The 25,469-nt window shown below is 34.2% G+C and overlaps 2 protein-coding genes across 2 annotated transcripts; one reads left to right on the forward strand and one right to left on the reverse strand.

Moving 5' to 3' along the window:
• Positions 1-2,223: 2,223 nt before the first annotated feature.
• LOC137732411 (MLO-like protein 8) lies at positions 2,224-7,061 on the reverse strand. The gene is made up of 15 exons (XM_068471722.1): positions 6,653-7,061; positions 5,960-6,017; positions 5,647-5,852; positions 5,445-5,561; positions 5,212-5,272; positions 5,008-5,096; positions 4,816-4,890; positions 4,647-4,735; positions 4,487-4,536; positions 4,348-4,388; positions 4,094-4,267; positions 3,373-3,408; positions 3,207-3,274; positions 3,020-3,080; positions 2,224-2,796 (listed from the first exon to the last, which is right to left on the reverse strand). The coding sequence occupies exons 1-15, from the start codon at positions 6,845-6,847 to the stop codon at positions 2,377-2,379; spliced, it is 1,740 nt and encodes a 579-aa protein (XP_068327823.1). The 5' UTR covers positions 6,848-7,061; the 3' UTR covers positions 2,224-2,376.
• A 6,719-nt stretch (positions 7,062-13,780) lies between these two features.
• LOC137715493 (uncharacterized) lies at positions 13,781-16,273 on the forward strand. Its single transcript, XM_068454841.1, has 5 exons — positions 13,781-13,947; positions 14,814-14,931; positions 15,067-15,160; positions 15,692-15,778; positions 16,014-16,273. The coding sequence occupies exons 1-5, from the start codon at positions 13,887-13,889 to the stop codon at positions 16,146-16,148; spliced, it is 495 nt and encodes a 164-aa protein (XP_068310942.1). The 5' UTR covers positions 13,781-13,886; the 3' UTR covers positions 16,149-16,273.
• The last annotated feature ends 9,196 nt before the right edge of the window (positions 16,274-25,469 follow it).

A 25,469-nucleotide genomic window follows, 5' to 3' on the forward strand; every position in this document is an offset into this window, starting at 1 on the left:
CGATTTGGTTCTTGAATTATCACTTAATTTTTTATTTTTCTCTAAATTTTTTAATTGGAAAATTAAGAATTTAAACTAATTTTTTTGACCGATTTACCCCCTGCTGTTAATTTTTCATTCATTTCATCTAAATTTCTGTTAAATGGAAGTATATTCATAATATGTGTGAGTAATTCAGTCGCTTCATTCTTTAAAATAATTAAAAACCTTAGATTTATGAAATATAAACCTATGCAAATATGTGTGATTCTATAGCTTTTGTATCTGAAGGTCTAGTGAAGTGATGTTTTTGTCTACAAATGAGAGTTATGTGGTTTGCACATAATAAGAGTTATCGTTAATTTGGATGAAATCTATGAAAAACTAACGGTAGGGGGAAATCGGCCAAAAAAATTAGTTTAAGTCCTTAATTTTCCAATTAAAAAGTTTAGGGAGGAAACTGAAAGTTGGGTGATAGTTTAGGGAGCAAATCGTCAGTTTACTCAAATAAAAATACTCTTTATTCAGAAATCAAGACAACCAAACAAACATCTTTTCACGTCCAAACATAAGCAAATCTCTCTAGCTTAGGGATGAAGAGAGAAGGGAACAAGGAACTCGCAAAGACCGTATGGGTCAGGGGTTATGCTCTGCTATTAAAAGAGAGTCAAGGTGTTAAGAGACAACGTTCTTTTAGCTTTTTAGGGTTTCCTAATTTCTTCTATTTTGCAAAATGTGGGCTTCCTTCATGTGTCGGTACAATAGACCCAATGTGCAAGCATTATAACAAACAAAAAGAAAATAAGAAAAATAAAAGCCTTCTTCTAGATAAGGTTAGGGTTTAGAGATTAAAAGGTTTGGTTAGGGTTTAGAACTTTAGAGATTAGAATGTTTAGACTTTAGAGCTCGGGTTTATGATTGACCCATTGGGGCTTTAGGGTTAGACATTAGTCATATATATTTCGTCCCGAGGTTAACCATAGGCCATGATCAGTGTAGGTTTTAGTTAATAAGGTTAGCGCTTGGTGAAAGGTGACCCAAAGAAATGTGATAGACATGAACAAAATTATTCACCAAAATCAGACGGAAAAACTGAGAGGGTTAGAAAATACGGACAACGGTACAACATGGGATTAAGTTGGAGGACTATATCACCTAATATAGGAGTTTAAAGAATAAAATTAAACTCGAGGTGAAGTTCAGCAGCTATTACTACAATTAAGTCTTGAGTAAATTGTAAAAATGATCCCTTAACTTTAACTCAACTGGAGCAATGGTCTCTCAACTCATCAAAACATGCAGCTATGATCCCTCAACTAAAAATTCATTACCATTAGTCCCCCAACTTTAATCCAACTGAAGAAAATGTCCCTCAATTTTAACCCAATTGGAGCAATGATCCCTCAACTTTAACCCAATTGTAGCAATGGTCATTCCAACATAACTCATTTTGAAAAGAGTAAATTGTAGTAATGGTCCCTTAACTTTAACTTAATTGGAGAATGATCCCTCAACTAAAAATTCATTACCATTGGTCCATCAACTCATCAAAATGTGCAACTATGGTCCCTCAACTAAAAATTCATTACCATTGGTCCCTCAACTTTAAGCTAACTGGAGAAATGGTCCCTCAACTTTAACCCAATTGAATCAATGGTCCCTCATCTTTAACCCAATTGTAGCAATAGTCATTCCAACATAACTCATTTTGACAAAATGCTGACGAAGTTGACGAAAATGATCATAGCTATACGTTTTGATGACTTCCAATATAACTTATTTTGACAAAATTCTAACGAAGTTGATGAAAATGACCATAGCTACATATTTTGATGAGTTGATGGACCAATGGTAATGGATTTTTAGTTGAAAGATCATTGCTACAATTTACTCTTTTGACAAAATTCTAACAAAGTTGACGAAAATGACCATAGCTACACGTTTTGATGAGTTGAGGGATCCCAATTGTAGCAATGATCCTTCTAACATAACTTATTTTGACAAAATTCTAACGAAGTTGACGAAAATGACCATCACTACACATTTTGATGAGTAGAGGAACCAATGTTAATGAATTTTTAGTTGAGGGACCATTGCTCCAATTTGATTAAAGTTGAGGGACAATTGCTACAATTTACTCATTAAATCTTTTATATATTCTACTATTCCCACCATTATGCTGCAATCCACTCGTACTACAAAATCCCTCATAAGTTACACAATCAATACGTATGACAGCTGAGATGAGTTTTGAAAATCGGTATAACAAAATCATTGAGCAAAACCAGGCCAGTACAAAGAAGATGAATTGTTGGCTAACATATCTAGTAAAGTATAACCAAGAACTTTAATGTACAAGATATGCAACCACGTGTAGCTGCATTTCAAATAATCCTACTAATATTTCTCCCTGGTATTATGTTCTTTATCCGGGGCAGGTTTGTCGAACGAGAAATCATTTGGAATAGTGGTCTGTTCCCCATCGTGGGGTTCATTTATCTCGGTCTGTTGCTCAAATGGATCCACTCTTACAATCAAGTTAGTTGATGAAGGTGACAGGGGATCAGTTTCGAGATCAGATGTCTCATGGTCCTCAAAGGCGGCTGAGCGAGTTGAGTGACCAGTAGTTTTGAAGCGATGCAGTGTTGGTCCTCCCGAGGATGAGGAGTCCTTCGTTGAAATGGTGGAGCTTCCACCACCCAGGGTTCGAGCAGTAGACTTGCTTCCGTGCGTCTTCTTTTTCACCGCCATATGCCACTTTTTGAGGGCCTTGGATGTTTGTTCATCGAAGATGGATTTTTTCATGTGTGAGCCCATCTGCAACGTCCACCACAACAAATGTGCATCCAGTTTAATCATATAAAGAAAGAGATTGGAGGGAAATTCTAATGCATAACACTAATATTTCTAGTGCTTGACAACATCTTGACACCGGGGGTTGGTGAGAGCTCAATACCATGCCTCCACCTCCGCATAAAATTTCTAGTGAACTTCACTACATGAAGAAACGCGGGATTGAGAAAATAAACGAAAATAATACCTGAGTTACAAGGGCATATAGAGGAAGTGTAATGTAGCTGCACAAACAGAGAACCCCAACCCTGCAAAATATTTTCCAAATAATTTTACATACCAATCTAATGAAATATAAATACTTATCAATTTGACCTCACCAATCCCATTAGAGCCAAGCAAGAACATAATAAATCAAGGGAGAAAATGCTTACCCGAGAATTACTTTAGCGATTGCGAGCTTGAAATTGGCATGGAAGCAAGAATTCAACCCAAATGAATACTGCAGCAAAGTTTCATTCGAGATTTGAGTATTAGACGTGAAATGCACTTCAAAGTTCAAAGAGTGATAGAAATATTAAGTGAGAACAGAGCATTTACCCATATCCAGAAAAAGTATATAATTTGGAATGCGTTCTGCATGTACCAGAAAACTGATTAGACGACCAGTAAAATAAAATAGGAGAGAAATCCACACACAACGCTCGAGAAATTGATACAAATTCAGAAGTTGGTTGATATGCAGGACGGATACAAGATCTAGAGACCGGTCAGCAGTAAAATTAGAGACTGATTAGCCATTAACATGAAAGTACGGTTCAAGGATCATCTCCTGGCCTAAAATAACATAGATATCTGGTAGCAACAATTTAGGATGAATACTTTTGTGTTCTTCCTTTGAACTTTCTCTTCTTGGAATGGAATTTAACGGAATCCCCATGAATAGGGTCAACCCTTATTCCATGGTATTTACATGATATTTCTCTTTCTTATTCTTAAACAAGTCCCTGAGAGGTTTTAGTTGATCCACAATTTAGGATGAAATTAACCAGCCACAAACATGTGGGATCTTTATTTAACACGAACATTTCAATCTCTCAACCAATAAAAAACCAGGACTTGTTTGAAAATTTAACATAGAATCAACACCAAATCAACAACTCTTAAGGTCGAATGCTCCTTACTATAGTTTCCAGCAAACAATAACACCATTATCTACCTTCGTTCGTGATTTTTGACTTTTCTAATGTAGGAAAGTATTTAAGATGATAAAGAGCAAATCCTGGATCTAGAGTCTGCAAAAGAGAAGGCAATCCAATACCTGAAACAGTGCGAAATGGATAAGATTAAGAATCAAATGAGGCCGACCAAACCAAAAGTATTTGTCGGAGCCTTGTACTAGAGGAATCCCTTGAACCACTGCATGCCTTTCGGTAATTTCAAGAGCCATTTTTGTCAGGATGGCTTGAAGTTTTGTTCCAACAAGTAAGATTATCTGAAATTATGTAAATGGTCAGAAACTTCAGTTTTTTCAACTAATTGCGATTAATCTTTCACAGGAATACAATTTCTTACCATGAGAGGGATCAAGGATGCCCAAAATAGTAACTGCCATCCTGAAAGAACATTATTATACAGGAAAGTCAATCAACTACACTGAACTTTAAAGTCGGAATAATATTTCGCAAAGGATTTTTTTTGGAAAGTAGCTTACCATTGACATTAAGGAGCAAAAAGATCACAAATGATGTCCACAATACAGGACTGCCAACGAAATGAACAAATAATTCAGAACGAACTAAACGAGGCAAGATTGGCTTGTGAAATCTACACTTGTGAAAGAATAAGAAGCAGATAATAAATATTGCTATTACCTAACTCCAACGACAACCTTGAAGTCATCCTCTAACGATCTCTTGATATATTTTTGGAAGTTAAATTTACTTCCTGCGCCTAAATGAACCTGTAAATATGGCATTTCTATAATATGAAATGACACATTCAATATGGAATTCTGATATTTGTGAAATTGATGAAACTTACAGTGATGAATCCATTGCGCACTGTTAAGTAGTCAGACTTACTAACTGACTTAAAAAATTGTCGAAAGAAACATCCCTGCAAAACATAAATTTTCCAGAAGCTCAGGTTTAACATATACTATGAGAACAAATCCAGAACCTTGAGATTACCAACATGAAGAACAACAACGAAAAAAAAATGTTGGAGACTTACAACATAAAAGAAGAATGGAATCCTAGTCCAGAAACTGGTGTGTGCTCTAACAAATGATGTCTCATGAGTAAGTCTGAATCTCGAAGGATCTGGCATGAACACATTGTCAAATTTAGCTTCCAACATAGATCTTTGCTGTCAAGGCATAAGATTCGAATATTTGTATTGACAACTGAGGGATGAATGCGTCAAAGGATTATATACCGTTGGAGAACTCATAGTTATGAGTTGAAGTCTCTGCCTCCCAATGCTTCCAGCCTCGAATCTGTATAAAAGAAGCATTCAGCAAATATGGAACATATCACTGAAGGCAAATTTAATAAACTTTTAGCAAAATAAGGTAGATTGATTAACAACTAACATGGTCTGATTCAAGTTCCTTAGTTTCAAAAAGGCACAAGAGACTTCATATGTCGATATCCAGCCAATTTCCCTACCTTTAGCCTCCCGAGCAGCATTGTGATAAGACTGTATATCACGTGAAAGACTGCCAAGAAGAATATGAGGATGTGCAGTTGGTGCAATCCATTAACTGATATAAGTGGCTCGTATCCCTGTTAACAAGAATCTGATCATGACCAGTTCTCAATTGTTAATAAAACTGCTTAAGTTCAGTGGTGAGGAGGAGCATGAACTTACAGTCTTGCATTTATAACCAGAGGCAGTAGCTAAAGATCTGCGTTCGTACCATAAGAGTCTCCGGCGACTAGCTGTTGAGTCCTCCTCCTCATCAGCCACGCTACATGGCAGCATTGTGTCTCCAACCTTTAGTGGAATACAAATTTTGGCAATGTAACTCTGCCCGAAAGTCAGGATCAGCGAAATAAAACCTAGAATCATCAACTCTGCAACAATTTCACAAAGTCAAATGTCCATCCATAACTTGATATTTCTTGCAAAGTTTCAAATCAGAAACCATTGAATCAGTTTCATGGACAAACAGGATTATTACCAGCTTTAACCTTCTCAAGAGCTTCAAACAGCGCTTTCTTGTGCCTATCCGTAAGCCACTGAATCGAAAGTTTTTTTTTTTTTTTTTTTTTTTGAGTAAGAAGAAAGTTAATAAAAAAGCACATAAAGCCATATTGTCAAATTAGCAAATTGTTCTTAACACAACACATTTACTTACTGGTTTCAAGTAAGCATTTGTACCGAAACAATACCGAAAATGAAAGAATACGAAAAGTAAATGTAAAATTGTAAATTCATAAGCACCATGAAGGAGATAAATATGTAAGATTGAACATATTTAAGAATTATTGACATGAACCCTTTTCCCTTTCACTAAAATTCAAGCATTTCACACTTTCTTGTCCACTAAACAACTTAATAAATCATTAATTAACACAACGATCAGAATAAAAAAATTTTAACCCAAAAGAAAAGGATTTTATAAACAAAACGGACCCCAGAAAACTAATATGTTTCATTTCATTTTCCGAGAAAAAGAAAAACAGAAAACTTGTAGCAGAAAGTGAAACTATGCTAGTACGCAGAAAACTTGAGCTGCGATCTAAAATTTTGCAGCAAATTAACCATGGCAGCTATGTGAACAAAACCAGTTACTCAGTAAAACTGTAAAAAACGGACCACAATTGAAAAAGGGTAGATTGTTTAACTGCAGTTGCAGAGAAATTAAATTTACCGTTCCAGCTTTGTGAAGGACCTTCTCCAAACCAAATGAGATGATGATGATAACAGCACAGACACCAGCAACAGCCCAGGTGGGTGTACGGTCGAGCTCCCTCGCGTGCGAGGTGGTCTCTTCTGCTCCCATGGCCGTACCCAGCAACCCAGCAACAATGCAGAAGCTCACACCTAGCAGAGAGAGAGGCGCCATCTTTTCGGTTCTTGAGCTTCAGAGAGAGAGAGAGAACAGAGGCGGCTGTGCTGCAATTGAACAATCTGGGCCACCTTAATTTTTGGAAAGATGCTGACTTTACTGAATTTCCTTCCTGGGTAATCTGCGTGATCTGCGGAGAAAGAAATTCGAAGACTGAGGCTTTAAGAACAACGGAGAATGCTGAGTTGGTGATTTGGTAATTAGGACAGGACACGGTTTCTTAACCCCAGTTTCCAAGTTAATTCCTTCTTTTTTTTTTCAAAAAGCAGCAGTTTTGGTTTGGTGAAAAGGGTGAGAGTAAATAATCTGAATGTCTTAAATACGCGGTTAAATAAAACACTAAACAGATTAATTAAAAAAGTTGGCAGTGTTTTAGTGGATTAAGACAGATTTGCTTGCATTGTGGCACTCTTTAAGGGAAAGAGATTATCTTCATATCTTTTCCACCAAGAATATCGGATGTAATTCGAATTCTTGAAATTTGATTAAACCATTAAAATTATTATACATTTTAAAGAAGATTATCATTTTTAACCGTTAAATTAAATTTCAAAGATTCAGATCATTTGATCCGATGATGTTGATGGAAGAAATCCGTAGAGATCTCTTTCCAGGAGGACAATTTTATTGTCTGAATCGACCTCATCCAGGTGAGTTGCTTATGTCAGACACTTTATGGGGGCTTTTACTTCTTCAGTTTGGTACTGTTGTCGGTTGGCTGAACAAACAGGTCTTGTCCTCTCTCACTCATTAAAAAATAAAATAAAAAACAAACAAAACAAAACAAAACATAAAAAGGACATGGGAACGCGTGGATGAATTGTGATTTATATTGTTTTTTTAACTCATTAAATAAGTTTATTACACACCAATTCAGTCTATTCAGACCAGAAAATAAGACAACTGGTGATTAAATTAATGGAAAAGGATCTCATGGGATCATGAGGATTCTAAGGATCTCGTGATCGAAATTATTTATTGTATATCATATGGTTAGTTTTCATTAAATATTATTTATATTTAATTTAATAATAATTTATAACCGTACGATATACAATGAACAGTCTCAATCATAAAATCTATAAGATCCCAAGGAAAAAGATCCGGCAAGATCCTTTTCCTAAACTAATGGCATAAATGATCAGTTCTCTATTGCTTTTTAGAGAAAGAGGTCGTGTCCGGCAAGGAATTGAGATTCATTCTAAATCTCAATGTTCAGAGTCCAAGATCTTGAAATTGGACCATTTTATTTTAATTTTACCTTCTTCATTGTCCCATTTCGTTAATCCATCTCATAAAATACTAAAAACTTAAATAATTCGAATGTATTTCTCTCTTTTTAATGATCGGGATTTTAGAGTCTATCAATTATGGGTATTGAAATCTAAAGAGAATCTCTTTTTCCCGTAAGCAAGTGGGAGTTTAAAAAAAAAACAGACATTTTCATTCCTTCAATATGATATGAGAAAGTGCTGCTGTTGCATGCATGAATCCATGATGTAAAGTTTTTTTAGTCCATTGATGGGTGTCACAAAGAACATGTAAAGAGATGGGAGTTGTTGACATTGTATAGTGGCATCTATTGTGCTTGGAATGGTGACTACAATTATTATTTTCATGATATTATTGACACTTTGGCAATTGAAGAGTACGTGAGTTTCATATTACACTTTGTAATTTCATTCATCGAAAATTAGAATTTAGATTGATTAAGCGAGAGAATTGATCATGTGCCTAAATATTAGAGGGGGCGTTGAGGGGAAGCGAAATGTGTAGGACCTCAAATTTGAAGGGGCCTCCAAATTTTTTGTCATCTAATATTTATATGTAATAATGTTCTATATTTAAAAATTGCTTTTGTTATGTAATAATGTTTTATATTTAAAAATTAGGAATTGTTATTTGCACTCCAAAATTCTCATTCTACACTCCAAACTTTCTATATTTAGAATGAAAAATACACTTGTGAAGAGTGTAGAATGAGATTTTTGGAGTGCTATTAACACTTCTCTAAAAATTATTTTTGTTAGCACTTTAAATTTCATTGTGCACTCATTATAATCGTAATTTTTTCATTTAAATATAAAATTTTGAAGTATAATGAGATATTTTGAGTGTAAATAATAACACCTTAAAAAAGATGTTTTTTTTTCAATTTTATTATATAATAATGTTATATATTCAAGTGAAACTTCAAAGTTAGAGCTTTTGAAGATTTTTTTTTTTTATTTTTTTTTTATAAGATCGAATTGCTTTTGATACTATTAGGAAAACTAATAAAAATGGCTTGAAAATTTTGAGTTTTAACGAAAAGGACAAAAATGTGTTGTAAGTGAATAGTACCATGATTGATTTTTTAGAGCAAAAATGTGATTTTTCGTTAAAGTGAACAGTACTTGAAGTGTTTTGTTAAAGTTCCCTTGATTATTTAGTGAACGTTATGTTTGTAGTTCTTTATACTTATTATTAATGACATTTTTAAACTTGCAATAAAAGAGTGCTAAACTTTGTTTTGATTTAAGTGATTGTTTTCTAGCGTTAATACATTGTTCTACCTTTTTTAAAACTATTCTATGGAAGGGCCCCTTTATAAATTTCGAACAGGGCCCTCAAAATCTCAGAGACGCCCTTGCTAAACATTTGTCTTTCATGTTCACAACAGCTTGCTCATTCGATGCAAATGTGGATATCATTAAAATTTAACTTCCTACATCGAGTTTTGGGTTTAGACCAGACTAATTCTTGCATGGATAATTAATTTTGTACAACATTATGTCAATTTTCCTCACCAATTGACTGTTGGTGGAAAAGTTGGCTCGATACAAGTCAAAATGAATGTGAAGAGAATCTCACATTAGAAAAATACAACATCATATGCCATTCTTAGAAACATGGGAGTGTTGTAAGGACGTGTTATGTTGGCTTGCTTTGCTAAGGTGAAGATTGTTTTCGTAACAGATTTGCCCGAAAACAAGCAAAGATAGATGTGAAAGAGAATCTTACTCTTCTAAGGTTTAAATTGAATTGGTTCGTATCTAATTGCACCGTCCATTTCCTAATTCTCTAAATAAATTTGTGACCATTTTCTAATCTGTCAATCTGTGAATGAATTCGTCGACGGGAAAAGGAAAGGTTGTAAGAAACTGACCAAACAAGAAGAACCCATGCCCATACAACCAACTTTTAGGGTATTTTTTCCTGTACTTAGAATTAGAAGAGCAACTAGTAAGTCATGATATTCCGCTACAATTATATTTTGTGTTGATAATACAATATCACATAGATAATTAACAAATTTTTTTATTTTATTAGAACGAAAAATCTCTATAACAGTGTACTTGTATCATATAAATCATTGCCGTACTTTAGGCTTGTAGCACATAGCTCTTAACTACGTCCTTGTCGTTTCCATTTGTAGACGTTATAAACGACCGAAACGCATGTGCGTTAATAATGGCCATTGCTTACTTTCGGAAATGAAGCATCGTGCATGGATTGTCGCTCTAGGGTATATAAGAGTCGTGTAAAAAAATGATACAGCAACAATTCACATTAATAGAATAATGCTAGCCTACGCGTGTCGCAAGGGGTTCTTTTTTATTTTTTATTTTTTATTTGAAAAATCAAAAACAGAAAACAAAATAATATATATTAAAGGAAAAAGTTAGTTAGTGGGTTTTTTTTTGTATGAATTTCTTATTTTATTTGAGAATTTAATGGGAGAGGCAATTTTGGAATTATGAATGTTTCACCTTTTTTGCCTTCTCCTTTTATATGTATAGATGATATGACGAGTGTACATTACTAAATTAATCACATGCTTAATTAATTGATAAACTTTTCTTGCCAAAAATTAATTGGACCAAATAAATTACGTTAACTCCAATTTTGAAAATCAATAGTGGAGTTAAGCATAATTTGGTCCAGTATTTGGAGTTAGCATATATATTTTTTTTTTTTGGAACAAACAATATTATTTACATTAAGAAGTTGAGGGAATGTAGTAGTAATAATGTGGTTCAAATTTACTTTTGAGAAGAAACGAATCTAAGACCTCTCTTACAAGTGAATCGGTATTGGAGTTGGGCATAATTGGGATCATCAACTTAGAATTAGGCATGACTGGGATCAGTTAATTACGTGGACCACATAAATACTGGACATAAAGTTGAGAGGATCCCAATTTAACACGACCAAATTATGCCTAACTTCAATTTTTAATTGTTATATTAATATTATATCACAACACGAAGTTGATTATCCTGCCACAAAAAAGACTTCCTTCTTAATTGCTTTTTCGTCAACCGTATAGTTTATATATGTATACTGATTAAAATTTGCAAATTGATGACAAAACAAAATAATGTCGTGTGGCCCCGATGCTAATTCAAGAATTACATGGAAAATTAAGGTATTTATTGACTTGATCAAGGATTAGTCAGCTCACTAGTCAGTAGTCATTCCAAATCCAATATTCTATATAAAAAAAAAAATTAAAGTTTTCTTTTTTGGAAAAATTAATGTGACATCATGTCAATCTGCCAATAAAACACAGCTTGATGATTTACCCAAAAATAAATAAATAACTAGCACAACTTGATGATTTATCCAAAAAAAAAAAGAAAAAAAAAAGCATAACTTGATGCTATTCTAGTGAATAATCCAACCAAAACTATATCTAATCAACAACCGAACGAGAATGAATCCAAACGAGCGAATGAACGGAGTTTGTAAAAAGCAAAGGACTATAAAATATACTACCCGAAATAGGAATCTTGGCTAGTTTAAGCTGGAAGACGAGTCAAAAAAGTCAAAAGAGCAAAAATAGGCACAGTAGCCATCAACAGGAAGCAGTGCAGGAATGGGAGGACAGTTTGTCGGAGCAAGTGATAGGGATGCGTTCGCATTGTTCCGCGGTATGGAACCGAGTGCGGAAGATTGTTTCTTGTTTCGAAAATGTGGGTCATATGTGAATGGAGGGAGGATGCCGTGTAAAATACGGTCAGTGCCCTACATGTTTATATACACATCAAATTAGTTCGTGTATATATTGTGTTAACACGATCACCTTCAATTGTTTTCTAGTGCGATCACTGGTAGCATTCACATTGACAGCAGTTGATTAGTTGGTATGAATAAAAGAAGTATTTTCGTGGGCTACCCTACAAAGCGACTTGAAATCCATGGAGCCACGATAGGGACAAGTATTCGATTGTTGTTGATTCAAGTTGATTTGTAACGAGTTTCTTTTATTATTTCCTTTTTTTTTTTTTAAAATTTTTTTTTTAAAACACGACATCCATCAGATTTAAAAGAAAGACTTCACATTTATAAGTAATTAAATATATCTAAATATATATAAAGATATATTTAAACTAAGGGCGGAAGAATAAATTGGTTGTAAACTTGTCATTCTCAATATTCAAACTTAAGACTTTTCACTTACAACTGAAGAAAAATAATAATAGACTGTAGCACTAAGTAGTAGAACATCTACTGATATAATTGAAGTTTTAAATTCAATTTTCGCTCCACATAATATAGTTTGTATAAAAATAAAAGTTAATTTGATGACACATTGTTTGTTTTGTCAAAGTTTGAAAGAGACAAGTCATATGGTCTAACATAGATTAGTAAGAGTGGAGTTTTATCCTAAAATGTCCTTGATATAATTATGAATAAAATCACATAATTATAAGTTGTAAATACATGTTTTATCAAACTCTGGACTTGAAACTTTCAGCATGTTAAAAGTCACTTAACGAGCGCGAGGACAAGGAATTTGCTAACTCAGCTCTCATCTAAGAGAAATTCTAAGAAGACTCTCAAAGTGAGATTTCCATGGACGTTCTTTGTCATCTCACATATTGACATCAATTTTCATACCAACATTATAAAACATTATACTAAAAAAAGAGGTGCCAAAAAATTCATAGAGAATGCCGTTTTTGAAAAAAACTCTTTAGCATTTCTCCTAATTTAAAACCAGAATAGGGTGAGGACTGACTGTGGAGGGTGGAAGCTGAGAGAATGGGACAGTGTCTATTGGATTGGACAGTTTCTTCTAGCTTTCGATTTGGAATGGACTTGGTTGACTGTGAAACCATGTAATGCATTTAATATTTAAATAATGATGTTAACAAAAGTTAAAGTATCTTGATAAATAAAAAATAAAAAATAAAAAAGAAACAAGGTTTTAATTAATAAGAATATAAAATAAAGGATGAAAACCTAATTTATCATTTATTTTTTACATGAATAATTAATTTATAATTTATGAATGATGATTTTGATACAAAATTGTTTTAGACTCATTGTGGGCGTGCCCCATGAACCTCGTCATGTAGGACCCCAATTGGAACTCCAGTGCTCGACCTCTTGAACCTCATGACTGTGACCAAGGAACACTAGCAACCGTGACACGGATCTGAAACTTGGACTGAAGACCTCGATACTTGAAGTTGGGCTTGAGGCTGCAAAACCTCAAATCCGAAACCCTAGTTACAATCATTTTATTATTTTAGGTCTCGGATTTGAAACCCTATGTGTGTTATTTTACTTTTCAAATTTTTATTTTTTTCAAGGAATAACATGCAATTTGATTCAGTCACTTCGGAAATCAAACTCAAACTAGTATATTTATTCATTTAATCCAACCTCTCCAATCCAATGCGATCCATCGGGATATAACCCTAGTTCCTAATCCTGTCCAATCCCAATTTACCAAAAAACGACATGTACGATTTGATGCTTCGGCCATTGAGATTTTCTTTTGGGTCAGCCCAAGAGTGGACTTGGGCCCTTCAGCCACACCAACCCAAAATTTAAAGCCCAAATTACAAGACGCTCGTTATCTTGTTTTTTTTTTTTTTTTTTTTTTTTTAATTAAAAAAGGTTTTGAAATGTTGTTATTTTCTGGTCGTTGAAGGTTTGAAACAAGGCGATAACTCGATTACATCGACACCCAGAATTTGTTTTCTTTTCTTTCTCTCTCTCCGATTCGCTCTGTTTCTGTGAATTGTGGAAGTTGAAAATCATGAGTGCTCTCCCGAGTTCGTTCGTTTCAGTTCAGAATCACAAAACCCGCTTCTTAACTGGTAACAATTCTTCTTCCTTTTTCTTTTATTTTTTTCAATTTAGTTTCTTATGGATTTTATTTTATTTAACAAACATATTAGTCTCCGGGCTCTTTAATGCAAGCCGAGGCTCCATTTCTGAAGGGATAAATAAAATTGAATGTAAGAGATGCCCATTTTATAATTCTCTGATTTTTGCGGGTTTCTATGATTATATTATATAGCATTCTGTTATTGGTGCAATCCATAATCTAATTGTCTACGAAATTGATATTTTACTTAAAGCATTTGAAAATTCATTTAAAGGGTATGATCAGACGATTTCTCAGGCATTTTACGCTTGAAAGTTGTTAACTTTGAATTCAAAGTGCATTGGGAAATTTAATTGTCCCAGCCGGTGTTTCTTGAGGCCGTTTTTCTAACCATTTCGTTTCTAGTTTTCATTGTTTTGCGCTATAGATAGATAAAGGAAAACTATATTTATATGGGAGAATGGAGGAATGGAGAAGGTGATGGTGGAAGACAATGTGACAGGATTCAAGTTCTCGTTTTCATATTATCTCCTTCATTTCAGCCTCCTCCCTCCCACCACCTTCATCCTTCTCCTTTGTCATTTCTCCCCTACACTTTTCTTGTATCTCTACCACAGAAAATGAAAACTAAAAATGTAATGGCTGTCGAACGGGCCCTCAGCTTCTCAATTCATCTTTCTGTTCTATGTGATTTTCCTTGTTCCTTGGCCTCTTCAACTTCTTTTCTTCGGCATGAATTTATTTTCTTCGGCTTGAGATTCTGCCTACCATGTCCCAATTTCACGGTGCAAAACTTTTGGATTTGAATTTCACATTTAATTTTGTTGTTGATCATTGCCAAATGTTTGATGCTAGGTTCTCCAAAGCCAACCTACCATTGTCTTTTGAACGTTAGTCCCAGTAATTTAAATGCCGCATTTCAGGACAAAGCAAAGCTTACTTCTCATAGAAGGTCATTTGTTGTCCGAGCAGGGTATGCATACTTTTGTGCTGTCTAAAATTTTCAGCGTTTCATTATTATTTTTATCTCTAAAGTCTTAAATGTCTTTTAGCCGGCCAGTTCTTGTGTAATACTTCTCTTCTTTTCCTTTTGTTTTTGCTACTACAGAGCGGATAAACCAAGTTCTGCAAGTATCTTCGTTGGTGGTTTTGTATTGGGAGGGATAGTTGTTGGAGCATTAGGTTGTGTATATGCACCTCAGGTATGGTTGAAGTACTCACCTTATGTATCTATCATTGTTTGACCTGTTACCGTTGCATTGGGTCTGTATTCTGTGTGCTTATTTAATGGTGGATATCTTTGGTGCCTCGATCTGATGTTGTGATTCCTATTGCTGTTGCTGCTCAATCTCTGCGTGTCAATGTACTTGCATGCCCTCACTTGTACGAGCCTTTATTTGTGAATTGATGATTCCTTTTGAATATTTATTCATCGTATGTCACATGATCTTAAGAATGTTACTGCAGTACTGCTGTCTGATTATAAACGCCCTTAAGGCGTGGGTTCTACCCCGTCTCCCGTGGGTTCTACCCTGTCTCCCCTGTCCAAAGAACTACCTTCTAGAAGATACATAAGGTTATGCTTGTTAAATGATATACAGTGTATGAATTGGTTTTGAGAGATGAGACATGGATGTGGTTTGTATGCGATATATAGCTGATCAAAAGGAGCCAACTTCTTTACAGTAACGCGAAAGCATGTATTTGATTGACATATCATATCCTATTCCCAGATAAGCAAGGCACTAGCTGGAGCCGATAGAAAAGACTTGATGAGGAAGTTACCAAAATTTATTTATGATGAAGAGAAAGCTCTTGAGGTGAGAATTTTTTTTTTCCTGCAGTTAATATCAATGAGAAAGGAGGTCCTCTTTATGATAGTTTCTAGATTTGTAGAATGGGAATTGAATCGCTAAGCGAAAAAGGGGAATTTAATATGTTTTAAGTGGAAACTTTGATTGGTCAATCCCGTATAACTTTTGGATCATGTCATTTGGGATGTTCAATATCATGTTTGAACTTGTGTGTTTTCTGTTATGTATTTTGTGACAACAGAAAACCCGCAAAATACTGGCGGAGAAGATTGCGCAGCTAAATTCCGCCATAGATGACGTTTCTGCTCAGCTGCATGGAGATGATGTCCCGAATGGAGCCGCAGTGGCTTCGGACGAAATTGAAGCTTCCATATAATAATAGTTTGCAGAAGTTTTGTTTAACTTGTTACATGTGTCACACTGGGAAAATAATGTTGTTAATGTTCTTCTTCTCGTGTGTTTTACTTGTTTATAAATTCAAGCACTTTATTTTTACTTTTATTATTATTGGATATCATCTCTTCCTATATAATGGTTCATGCAAAATCAATGTATACTTTTTTCTTCTGCACATTCTAAATTGTTTATTGATTTTTCTTTGATTTATCTAATCCAAACGTCAGAAATAATCAAGAATGTGTACTGTGACAAAGAGGGTAATGATGAGTCCATATTATACCGTATATTTTACCCTAATCTTAGTATTAATTTATTGGTTATTTTGGTAAAACTTTGATACTTTGTTATGTATTTTTAATATAGGATATTCGACTTCCTCTGGAGCAAAAAAGTAATCAAACGGATGAATTTTGGAGTGATTCCAATTAAAGGATGTTCGTGTGCCTTTCAAGATGATTGTATCAAAATTTCAGATTTTTCTACAAAGTCGTTTGACCGTGGCAATGAAATAAAAAGGCCCAGCGTGCAGCTTTCCCAGATTGATGTTTTTGGACGTTTTGGGTATTTTGAAGGTCAAAATGGCATTTTTTGAGGAAGATTCATTCTGAGGATTTGTAGGGGACGTCTCAAGCTTTCAAAAGAGACCTTTTGGGACCAAATCGGAGTTGATTTGGTTGGTCAAAAGTATGATTTTATTGTAAGTCCGAATTTCAGTTCAAATAGGAAACCTTTTATTTTATGTTTTATTATTTTATTATATTTCCTAGTTTTATTCTAAGATCTTTTAGGGTTTTATTTTTATTAGTATAAATAAGATATTTAGCTACTAGGAAGGAAAAAAAAAGGAGGAGAATGCACACACTACTTTAGAAGTTTCAAGTTTATTTTTAAGGTGTTTTCTATCCATATTTTTAATAATATTTTGTTTTATGGTTGTTTGTAACTAGTTTCGTTTGCTAGGACGAGGCCATGAGCCTTAGCAAGAATATGTAGTTTCTTTGCAATTTACTTATGATATTATGCATGCAGGTTTTGAATCGTTAATTATTGTGCTTTAAACTATCTATTTGTCTTGATGATTGGCCACCATTAGGATATTTAGAAAAGTAATTTGATGCAATTTTGGCGGAGGGGTGTCCCTGAAATTGGCGTTGGCTTCTTATGGTTAATATGTGTAACTCCTTAGGATGGACGACACGTCTTAAGGGTTTTATGGTTTTTCAGAAGGTTTTCACAAAACTTAATGAGTCTTACATGTTCACATTCGGTCTGGACGCCATGGATGAGTTGCATGTTAGATATACGTTTTATGTTGAAGGTTCCATGTAACATCCCACATCGCCTAGGGGAGTGGATCCTGTAAGCCTTATATGTATATTCCTATCTCTACCTAGTACGAGGCCTTTTGGGAGCTCAATGGCTTCGGGTTCCATCGGAACTCCGAAGTTAAGCGAGTTTGAGTGAGAGCATTCCCAGGATGGGTGATCCATTGAGAAGTTCTTGTGTGAGTTCCCAGAAACAAAACTGTGAGGGCATGGTCGGGGCCTAAAGTGGACAATATCGTGCTACAGTGGAGTGGAGCCCGGGATGTGGTGGGGGCCTGGGCTTGGATGTGACAATTTGGTATCAGAGCCAATCCCTGGCCGGATGTGTGCCGACGAGAATGTCGGGCCTCTAAGGGGGATGGATTGTAACATCCCACATCGCCCAGGAAAATGGATCTTGTAAGCCTTATATGTATATTCTCAGCTCTACCTAGCATGAGGCCTTTTGGGAACTCAATGATTTCCTAGTTCATTGGAACTCCGAAATTAAGCGAGTTCGGGCGAGAGCATTCCCAGGATGGGTGATCCACTGGGAAGTTCTCGTGTGAGTTCCTAGAAACAAAACTGTGAGGGCGTGGTCGGGGCCCAAAACGGACAATATTGTGCTACAGTAGAGTCGAGCCCAGGATGTGGTGGGGCCCGGGCTGGGATGTGACATTCCAAGTAGGGCATACTTTAGGAAAACCTAACCTTCAAAATATGCATGTGTAATTCATAAGTAATTGAAAGAATTACATAGGATTGTTAAGGTGACAGCGGAACCCTAGTGCTCAAATTTATTTTCAAAACTATTTTCTTTTATTTTCTTTACTTTCCCAAATTATTTAATTGTTTTTAATTAAATTCGTTTTAAATATTTTAGGTCATAAAATCACATCTTCCAAACTTTGTTTTCAAATAATTAATTAAGATTTGGTTTTAACATAAATTATTCATTCAATCCCTGTGAAAAACGACCTTGCTTGAGCCGATATACTACGACAACCTTATACTCTTGCAAGTATTTTTAAGTGTTTTTATTCATACTTTGCAAGAGGTAAAATCCCTATCAAGTAATTACTTTGCTTATATCACTCTGCTTAATTTTACGTTTGCAAATTATAATCAACTTAATACATGAAAGTAACCCCTTGTAGGATGATGGAGTTTGTAGCTCAAATAACTCAAATCGTCGGTCACTTTCATGCCAAATCATGTGATTGACTCTTTCTCTCTTCTTAATATCCTTATTAAGGGAGGAAGGGTCCATGGAATAGAATGGGAAACGTAACTAGGGACGGAACTAGTTTCCATAACGTGTTTAGCAAGGGACGGAACTGTTTAGCAAGGGTTACCTTTTTTTTTCTCTCTTTCACGTGCTCTGGTTCGTTCTTTTTCCCTAAGATTGTTTCATCCCTCCTGTTTTTTCTCTCGTGTTCCACCCCAAATGTGAAAGACGATGCAGGAATATATTATAATATAAGGAAGTACTAGATTTTAGACCCAAAAAAACAAGAGGAGGGTAACGGTAAGAAAGTGAACAAGGAAACTATGAACTCATGTGCTCTAGTGCGATGGTGGTTTTACTTGACGATCGAAAATGCAGAGAGTTGCCTACTCATGTGTTGAAGTATGGGCTTGATTCTAATATTTTTGTTCACCTAATTTACAAGGTGATTGAAAAAGCTCTCAATAAATTACCCTTTCCATTTCAAATATCCTACCATTTGCTTTCTTGTCTTCAACGGACAATCCAACCCGCGTATAGACTTTCATTCCTCCCCAAAGTCTTCTATCCAAATAGAGGAAGTGTCGGTGCTAAGAACATATGGGATTGGAATCGTCAATGTTCAGTTTCAGAAATAATTAGTGTTCAGTTTTCAAAAATGATCAATGTTCAGTTTAAGAAATTGTGTAGTATTCATGTTCAGTTACATAAATATTTAGAAAGGGAGAGAGAGTAACGGATGCGCAGACCCACACGTCAGTTTTTTTATTACTTTTTAATTTTTTTATTATATTGAACTTTTGTCATTTTCATTGAAGTTTAAACCATTTTCATTAAATAATAGTTTATAGTGGTTTTTGGTTAAATTAAAGTTAGTCCAAGCCCTTTTAATTAAGGGAACTTTAATGAAAAGCTCCCGGTACTGTTCATTTTAACGAAAAACCACATTTTTACACTAAAAAGTCAATCCTGGTACTATTCACTTTACCCTTTATTTTGTCCTTATCGTTAAAATAAAAAAAAATTCAAGTTATTTTCATTAGTTTCCTTTTAATTAAAGCTTCCAAATTTAATTGCCGAACCGATGTTTCTTAGGGTCGGGTTTATAACCATTTCGTTTATATTTTTCATTGTTTTGTGTCATAGATAGAGGAAAACTATATGGGAGGAGGAATGGAGAAGGTGATGGTGGAGGACAATGCGAAAGGATTCAAGTTTTCATTTCGTATTATTTCCTTCATTTCAACCTCCTCTCTCCCACCACCTTCTCCTTTGTCATTTCTCTCCTATGCTTTCCTTGTATCTCTAGTTCTCTACCATAAAAAATGAAAAATCTCTGTTAAGTAGGCATTCTTCCACAATGGTTCTTAAGATTGGCACAACTTCTCATTTTACTCTCTGAGATTTGAAATCGATAGAAGTGGTCCATGAGTTTGTCCACCATTAATCATTTTGGTCATTCCGTTAAAAGTCTCTATTAAATAAGGACCAAAATGACAAAAAATACCCTCACTTTTATAAACAATGGGTCAAAATGATTTGACAAAATTTGAGAGCATTTTTGTCATTTTGGTCTTATTTAACGGAGATTTTCACGGAAAGACCAAAATGATCAACTATGGACAAACTCATAGACCATTTGTATCAATTTTAAATCTAGCTAAGAATCATACGAAGTATTATATCCATGAAACGCCTTGACTTTGTCTTCCTCTTTTAAAACATTTACCTTATTGATATTTATTCATTGTATATTGCATGGCCTTTAGAATGTTACTGCAGTACTGCTGTCTGATTATTAATGCCTTTAAGGGGGAGCATAATATGCTTTTTATGTGGAAACTTTGATTGGTCAATCCCGTAACTTATGGATCATGTTATTTGGGATGTTCATTATCATATTTGAGAAGATTGCGCAGCTAAATTCCGCCATAGATGACGATTCTTCCCCTTTTGGGCACATATTATCGACGACATTCGAAGGATCCTTGAGTCATTCAATCACTGCAAGACGTCTTTTGGACGAAGTACTGATTTGGTATTGAGGTGTTTTTATAAAAAGTAGGTATTAGAAAAAAACTTAGCTTAAAAATGTGTTTGGTATACACTTAAAACAATTTATTTTCACAATTTTGGGTGAAAAAAAAAAAAACTGAAAACGTGAAGCAGCAAAAATGAGCTTATTCTCACAGCACATCAGAAGCAGTTTTTTTTTCAAAGCACAACAATACCAAATCAGTCCGAAGAACGGTAAACAAGGTCGCACATAGATTGGCTAGGGTTGGGGTAACGGTGGAAAACCCATTATTTTGGTTTGAAGAACCACCCGATGTAATCTCTGGCCTTCTCATTGAGGATAGCCCTTCATAGTAAGCTCTTTGGTGCGGGTCACTCTTTTCCTTCGTTCGGGTTGAAATTTCCGGCAAAGTTTTTATCTAGACCCATTACTTGCACCCTATCCTCAATGTTGTATTTATTCAATTTCATAATCAATGAATATCGTACTTTGCTAAAAAAATAAAATAAAATAAAACTTGTTACATGTTGTTAATCTTCTTGTTCTCGTGTGTTTTACTATTTTATACATACAAGCACTTTATTTCATTTTTATTATTATTGGAAGTCATCTCTTCCTATATAATGGGGCAAATGATTTTTGTATACTTTTGTCTTCTGCACATTATAAATTATTGAGTATTTATCAAATATAGTTAAAAATTAATTCTTGATTTTAAAAAATGTCATTTTTTTTTATAAAAAATTTCAAATATATCCAAAATTTCACTTAAATAGACACAAATACCCTCAAATTTAACAATTAAATAAATTACAGGCTTTTTAGCTACTGTCACCTCAAGCTCTGGTCCAACTTCACCTTCGCTTCTAAACTCCACCACCACAACCCTATCCCCTTCGACCCCGCTCATCACTAACATTGAGCGTCGCCGCGGTTACCGCAAGTGGGAGCAGTAGAATTTCAATCATGCCTTCAACGCCTTTTTTATTACTAATATCATTTTTAGTTTTAAATATAAAAATAGTTTTCAAAGTTAATCCACATGTCGTTATATGATTGTGTTTGTGAGACCCATGTGGCACCACATCATCACACTAACAGAATAATTGACATATTTTTCACGGAAAAACTAAAATGATCACGATAGACAAATTCAAAGAAAGATTAAATTGATTCACGATAGACAAATTCAAGAACATTACTATTGATTATCATTAATTGTTAAGGACCATATTAAGGAGTTATGTCAATATCACGAATCATTTTGGCTAAAAGGCCTCTAATTAATTTGAGGGTATTTGTATCTATTTAGGTGGAATTTTGGATATATTTGAAAGATTTTATAAAAAGTGATATCTTTGAAATTAAGGGTTAATCTTTTACCATATTTGATAAATACTATAAATTATTTACTGATTTTTCTTTCATGTATACCTAATACAAGGTCAGAAAAAATGGGAATGTGCATGGTGACATAAAGGGTAATTAATTCGATTAGAAATCGACAAAAGAAAAAGCAAGTGGACCTTGGGCATAAATCACTTTGCTTAACCTAATACGATGATAGAGTTTGTAGCTCAAATGATTCAAATAGTTTGATCATTTCATGCCAAATCATGTGATTGACTCTTTCCTCCTTTAGTATTATTGTCAAGGGACCATATATGGAATAGAAAGGAATCATATTAAGGGACGGAACTGGTTTCAATAATGTGTTTATCAAGGGACGGAACTGATCGACTCTTCCTCCCTTAAATCAAGAGACGGAATTCCCAACAAATATTTAAGTGATAAGAAAGACTGACAAGTGATTCTATACAATTAGTGACATGGCAAATTTGCTCACATAGATAATCTTTTCTCTCATATAAAAACCGATAAAATAAACATTTATAATTTGCCTGATTAGACAAAATAGACACAAAGTTATATACAACTATTGATAGAGCCATTTTCTTCCATGACTACCCCTTCACACTTGCAAAACAATATAAACACGTTTTAACTATAAATAATAATAATAATAATAATAATAATAATAATAATGACACCACACTTGGCATGCAGTAGAACATTCCATGGCCATGCATAAAAAATAGTATGTGGGATTATGCATGAGACAAATCAAGGCTGCATACTCGTTTCAGGACCCTATTGTATTGTATGGATCTCAACATGTCATTGTCAAGCAAGAGAAAGAGGAAACACATTTTTTCCAAAAAAAAATAAAAAGAGGAAACACATATGGTCACAACGCTCAGAACCCCACGTAATAATTATTAATCGTCCACGTTTGTTTAAACAAAGTAAAATGAAATTATGGAGTAATTAAGAACTACAATATTATGGAAGAGTTTAAGCACGCCAGTTAGAACTAATTAATTAGTTTCCAAACTTTCCAGAGTCAATTGTCAGCATGCAGTTTAAATTGCACAATCACTTCAGTCTTTCGTTTAGTGATAGTTCGCTTTTTTTGTTGATGATATTTTTTATTAGACTAAATTAGACGTAATGACGATGGACATACTAAGGTTTAAGAGTTGAATTTTAGGATAAGTTTGATATCAAGTTGCATCTAATCACACTGACACATCTCTATTATGATTCTCAAAAGAGAAATTTGACACATAAGTTGAGAAGTTTAGGATTTAGAAGGGTTCAAAGTTTCGTTTGGTCAATGATTATTCTTTTACACTTCTTGTAATTAACCATACACGCATGCTTTGCCCCATTGAAAATTGTTTCTCTTCAATCATTTTTTTTTTTTTTTTTTTTGGGTGGCAGAGGACTTTTTTCTTGGAAATTAAGATTCCTAAACACAAAGGCAATTAGGGAGTGAAATGTGACTAAAGAAGTATGCGTGATTCACATGCATTTGGGTCCTATCGCTACACATTATGTGATGAAATTATTGGCATTGGCATTTTTTTTTTTTTTTTTGTGTGGCAGAGGACTTTTTTCTTGGAAATTAAGATTCCTAAACACAAAGGCAATTAGGGAGTGAAATGTGACTAAAGAAGTATGCGTGATTCACATGCATTTGGGTCCTATCGCTACACATTATGTGATGAAATTATTGGCATTTGGAGGTCCACAGCTTTTGACGTTCGATCGACACCTTCTTGTTCGATATATATTATATATGGCTCTCAACGACAAAATCCCCACTGCTTGGAACACGTGAAACAACCGCGATCACTATGCTACCAAAATAGTGAACTTCATTGATGGAATGATTAATTGACCTTGTGGTGGCAGCTCGCCTAGACATTGATTGGTCTGCAATATATTGCTTGTGTTATACATGATTAAAGATTTAATGCTCTTTTGAAAGTACTTTTAAAATGATTTAAAACGTTTTTCAAGAAAATTCTTTTGGATTCCAAAAGCACTTGAAGTGCTGGCTACAATAAACACCAATTTGAGCATCTTCAAAGAAGATGCCAAATTTTAAACATCAAAATGATATTTGATGGTTTATGTAGTAATTTGATATTTTGCTCTACCTGATATGTTAAATAATAATGTCATATAATTTTTTTTTCCTTTTTGTGAAGTCCACTTAAGGCTACCAATCAAGTATTTGAAAACATAACAACATTTATTAGATATTATATTAATCTATTAAAAATCATTTAAATTTGAAAGCAAAAAGCTTTGCCTTCAAATAACTTAGCACCATGTAAGAAGTTGAAGGCTGGGTTAGAAAGGGTTTGCTGTCATTTTTTATTGTTGTATGTCTACGTGGTAGTTTTGACATTTCCTTTGGAGATGCTCCTATGAGCTTATTCCAAGAAACATTTCAAGTGATTTTTTAGGAATCATTTACATATTTACTAAGAAGTGGTCCTAAAAACCTTTTTCACCAAAAGAGTTTTCAACTATTTTAAAAGTACTTCCAAACGAGCTTATACTTTTAAATTCCTATTATAAAAAGCGAATTATTATTAGAACTCCAAAAATCTCATGTTGCACTCCAAACTTTCTATAATGAGAAAGAAAATACATTTGTGAGGAGTGTAGAATGAGATATTTGGAGTGTTAATAACTGTTCTCTATAAGAATAAATATGTTTTCAGTATGCTGTCCATATTCGATGACTTTATCGTCAATATTTGATCGGTATATTGTTGATATTGATCAATTTAACAAATGAGATTTGATTTCTAATTGTTTAATCAAGAGAATTGTTATTGGTACTCCAAAAATCTTGTTTTGCACTCCAAACTTTCTATAATTATAAAAAAATATATATATACTTGTGTGAAATGTATAATGAAATTTTTGGAATGTTAATAACAGTTCATTTAATCAATTTCCTAAAAAATTGTACCTAAAATTGTGGAAAATGATTTTTTTTGACGTGCAATAATTTTTTTTGGCAAAGAATCTAAATGTATAATTGTATGTATCAAATCAATCAGCTTTAGTGTACATATTGTCCAAATTCTGTTAATTTGAAATGAATTTAGTGTCATATAGTTTGAGATCACATCCATCATCCTTGCGAAGGCACAGTGGTTGAAACTGGAATCTTCTGAAGTACTATTATCGTTAATTTCTGGGTCCGATGACAATAATCATGTAGTGTAGTTAGAGATTTCAATTCTCTGGGTCCAATATTGAGAGCCACGGGCTCAAAGCTTGTGTCTTTTTATCTTGGTTATGTTTTGTCCGACTCCAAGTCCAACTCCAGCTAAATATTGCGTGGGCACTGTTAAATGTCATTGTACAAAAAAAAAGAAATTA

This window comes from Pyrus communis, chromosome 1 (genome assembly GCF_963583255.1).
Source record: "Pyrus communis chromosome 1, drPyrComm1.1, whole genome shotgun sequence".
Classification (NCBI taxonomy): domain Eukaryota; kingdom Viridiplantae; phylum Streptophyta; class Magnoliopsida; order Rosales; family Rosaceae; genus Pyrus; species Pyrus communis.

Excerpts from the sequence above, each read along its gene's own strand:
- LOC137715493 (XM_068454841.1), top strand. The coding sequence starts at position 13,887 with ATGAGTGCTCTCCCGAGTTCGTTCGTTTCAGTTCAGAATCACAAAACC. Across the intron at positions 13,948-14,813 it reads CAAAACCCGCTTCTTAACTG|GTTCTCCAAAGCCAACCTAC; the intron begins GTAACAATTCTT and ends GTTTGATGCTAG. Across the intron at positions 14,932-15,066 it reads TCATTTGTTGTCCGAGCAGG|AGCGGATAAACCAAGTTCTG; the intron begins GTATGCATACTT and ends TTGCTACTACAG.
- LOC137732411 (XM_068471722.1), bottom strand. The coding sequence starts at position 6,847 with ATGGCGCCTCTCTCTCTGCTAGGTGTGAGCTTCTGCATTGTTGCTGGG. Across the intron at positions 5,273-5,444 it reads TGCTGCTCGGGAGGCTAAAG|ATTCGAGGCTGGAAGCATTG; the intron begins GTAGGGAAATTG and ends TCTTTTATACAG. Across the intron at positions 4,389-4,486 it reads TTTGCTCCTTAATGTCAATG|GATGGCAGTTACTATTTTGG; the intron begins GTAAGCTACTTT and ends ATGTTCTTTCAG.